At 44.4% G+C, this 3,958-nt stretch overlaps 1 protein-coding gene across 1 annotated transcript; it reads left to right on the forward strand.

Annotated features, from left to right (window-relative positions):
- Positions 1–259: 259 nt before the first annotated feature.
- Positions 260–1,579, forward strand: LOC122320689. The gene has a single exon (XM_043208857.1). The coding sequence runs from the start codon at positions 260–262 to the stop codon at positions 1,577–1,579; it is 1,320 nt and encodes a 439-aa protein (XP_043064792.1).
- The last annotated feature ends 2,379 nt before the right edge of the window (positions 1,580–3,958 follow it).

Consider the following 3,958-nt stretch of genomic DNA (forward strand, 5'->3'; position numbering starts at 1 on the left):
AATATCGCTTAATCAACCAGAGCGACTCGTTGATACTTCACAATGGAACATACCCTCAGAGATTGACCTTGCAGATCCAGGCTTCTACATGCCTCACCGAATTGACCTACTCATCAGCACACAAGAGTTTTTTGATTTACTTTCAAATGGCAAAATTTCTTTGGGTTCAGGCCTTCCTTGCCTGGTCAATACTGCACTTGGTTGGATCGTTGGCGGAAAGGTTTCTGATATTCCGCAATCTCAAGTCGTAACATGCAATATGGCACGTTCTACGGAGCTGCAAGGTGCATTAGAAAGGTTCTGGCTAATCGAGGAGTTTGATTCGCACGATCAGGGTTTTACCGCAGAAGAGCAGGAATGCGAACGGCATTTTGTGGCAAACACAAGGTTTCTCACATCTGGACGGGTCCAAGTTTGCTTGCCATTTAAGGAGAATCCTCACATGCTAGGTAAATCGTTTGAAATTGCCAAATCCCGGTTTCTGCAAACTGAACGTAGGTTGAGCCGCAACCCGTTGTTGAAGGAGATGTACGTACAATTCATGAGGGAGTACATAGATTTGAATCATATGCAATTGGCATCTAATTTCGAATCTCAGAAGACACATTATGTAATCCCGCATCATGGAGTCCTTAGATCTGAAAGCACAACTACCAAGCTGCGTGTTGTGTTTGATGCATCGTGCAAAGCAACGTCGAATCTTTCTCTGAATGAGTTGTTGATGATTGGCCCAAGCATCCAGCAGAATCTTATCCTAACACTTCTTGCCTTTCGCTTACATCGTCATGCACTCGTAGCTGATATCTGCAAGATGTATCGCCAGTTTGAAGTATCACCAGATGATCGTATATATCAACTTGTTCTCTGGAGAGAATCCTCAGCTGCGCCTTTAGAATTGTTTCAGCTCAACACTGTCACGTACGGCATGTCCTGTGCACCATTTCTAGCAATCAGGAGCTTGAAATATATTGCGGATAACTTCTCCAATCAGTTTCCCATCGGAGCATCTGTACTGAAAGAAGATATGTACGTCGATGACCTCCTTACTGGAGCAGACAGTGTCGAAGAACTTCATCTTAAGGCTGCAGAGGTCACCAGCATACTTTCTAAGGCTGGATTAGAGCTTGCAAAGTGGAACACAAGCAAAATAGAAGGCGATGGAGCAGAGTTCCAATTCAAAGTTGATACCAAAGATGTGACGAAGACGTTGGGCATGTCATGGCAACCAAAACTCGATGTGTTCTGTTTCAGGTGTACCCTACCTACAATATCTGTCATCACCAAGCGGAGCATCGTTTCACTTGTAGCTCACCTGTACGATTTGCTAGGGCTCGTATCACCAGTCGTTATTCGATGCAAAATATTGGTCCAAGAGTTGTGGATGCATCGTCTAAACTGGGACGATCCACTTCCTCCTGAGCTTCAATCTCAGTGGAAGAAGAAGATTTGCACAATCTTCAAACCATCGAAGTCCCAAGATTCATTAACTCGTCACCAAGAAGTCTATCGGAAATACACGGATTTTCAGATGCATCGCAGCGAGCTTATGGATGTTGCCTATATCTACGAACATACATAGATGGAGAGTTTAAATCAATGCTAATCATCGCCAAGTCTAAAGTGGCCCCAATAAAAGCAATTTCATTGCCGCGGCTAGAATTGTGCGCCGCATATTTATTGTGTCAAACATGGGCCAAGATTAAGCATAAATTCGAAAATTACATTGATAATATTTTCTTTTGGACAGATTCGAGAATCGTTCTCCAGTGGCTTACCATGCACTCGTCCAGGCTAAACTGTTTCGTCGCCAACCGGATTTCTGAGATGCAAGCAACCACGTCAAACATCACTTGGAGGCACGTTCCGGGCAAGGAGAATCCAGCGGACATAGTGTCAAGAGGCTGCGCAGCGTCCGAGCTTATGGAAACTATATGGTTTCGTGGACCAAGCTTCTTACGTCAAGACTCATCTGGATGGCCTCAACCAGTACCAAATTCTCAGGACACCAGTGAAGAGTTGGAGCTGCGGAAAGCAACAGTCCTCACATGTACCGATAGTGGTAGCAAGGAAGATTTACTCGATGACGTTATCAACAAATTCTCATCCTATCGGCGCATTTTGCGAGTCATGGCTTTTGTGTTGCGCGTCTTCAATAAAATCAAGGTCAACAGGAAGGTGAACTTAGTCGATGTAATTCATACACCAGCAACTGAATTGCAATACGCGTTCAAGCACATCGTATCGCATATTCAGCAGAAGGCCTTTTTCAACGAAATCCAGCAGCTGAAGGGAAACAAGATTTTAAAGCCCGAATTTCAAAAGCTAAATCCGTTCCTAGCAGTGACGGACGGATCAAACGGTTCGATAACACTATTACGTGTAGGAGGCCGCTTAGCCAAGGCGCCCATTTCACTCGATGCCAAATTTCCTGTTCTTCTACCAAAAAATCATTCCTTCACATTGAAATTCGTTGAATATCTCCACCAGCAGCACATGCACGCAGGACCAAAGGCTCTCATTGGAATCCTGCGACTTCAGGCTTGGATTGTAAACGCCCGAGAAATCGTTCGAAAGATTGTACGGCGCTGCACTCACTGTTACCATTACAAGCCTCGTTTAATGGAACAAATGATGGGATCACTTCCAGTTGATCGGTTTCATTCACAACGACCTTTTTTGTAACTGGAGTCCACCTATGTGGACCATTTTCCACATCATACCGCATTCGAAGCAAGGTGCCATATAAAACATACATGGCGGTGTTTATATGCTTTTCTTCAAAAGCAATCCACATAGAACTCATTTCCGATCTATCCACTAATAATTTTATTCTCTGTTTAACGCGCTTCGTCAGTCGCAGAGGCATCCCACTACGCATTTATTGTGACAATGCAACTAATTTCGTCGGTGCACGATCGCAGCTCGAGGATTTTAAGCAGCAGCTGTTCGACGAAGCCAACACATCGAATTTGCAGAAGTTCAGCAGCATCGTGGGATTTGAGTTCAAGTTCATTCCTCCGCGTGCTCCCCACTTTGGCGGCTTGTGGGAGGCCGCAGTGAAGTCCATGAAGAGCCTTATGATGAAAAATTTGGGCAACACTGGGCTAACGTACGAGGAGCTTCAAACGATTGCAATCGAGTCGGAGGCAATCTTGAACTCAAGACCAATGGCACCCCTCTCCGAAGACCCAAACGATGGAGAGGCGCTTAGCCCAGCGCACTTGCTAATTGGGTCCTCTTTGATGTCCGTACCGGAGCCTTCAATTGATGATAGCAGACCATCTTATCTTACGCGGTGGCAGCGCGTTACGTACTTGAAGCGGCAGTTCTGGGAGCTATGGAGGCGTGATTATTTACACACGCTCCAAATGGCTCAAACCCAATGCCAATATTCAAATTGGCCAAATGGTGATTGTTCACGAGGATAATACACCTCCCCAGGAATGGATCCTTGGTCGCATCACCAACACGCATGTCGGAGCTGATGGACGAGTAGGAGTGGCCGAGATCAAGGTGAAAAATGGAACCATTCGAAGACCCATCTGTAAGATAGCGCCCCTGCCTGAGCAAATTGGTGCTTGAATACTCCTTGGATCATTCAACGGGCGGAGAATGTTCGATGACATCATAAGTCAACATAAATTTTGATTTCATTATTATTATTTGTATGAATAACATATTTAATTTGCTTAATATTTTGAAGTCTTTGCCAACTTGTTATATTTAATTACCCCACACTGTAATCATATGCTTATGTTTTGAATTCGCCTTACGCTCTTTTATACAAGCAGCTCACACATGTACATACATACATATCTCTCTTTTGTAATCTCGAAATCGAACATTAAAATCAGTGCATATTAGAGACCGAAACAAGTCGAACGTTTTAATTCTACTCTAATAACTCTGCATTCGGCAGAGTCCGCACATATCTTCTACGCACTGCCCTAGAAGATGA

This window comes from Drosophila ficusphila, unplaced genomic scaffold, assembly GCF_018152265.1.
Source record: "Drosophila ficusphila isolate 14025-0441.05 unplaced genomic scaffold, ASM1815226v1 contig_758, whole genome shotgun sequence".
In the NCBI taxonomy this organism is placed as follows: Eukaryota; Metazoa; Arthropoda; class Insecta; order Diptera; family Drosophilidae; genus Drosophila; species Drosophila ficusphila.

Coding starts and splice junctions, on each gene's coding strand:
- LOC122320689 (XM_043208857.1), top strand. CDS start 260: ATGGCACGTTCTACGGAGCTGCAAGGTGCATTAGAAAGGTTCTGGCTA.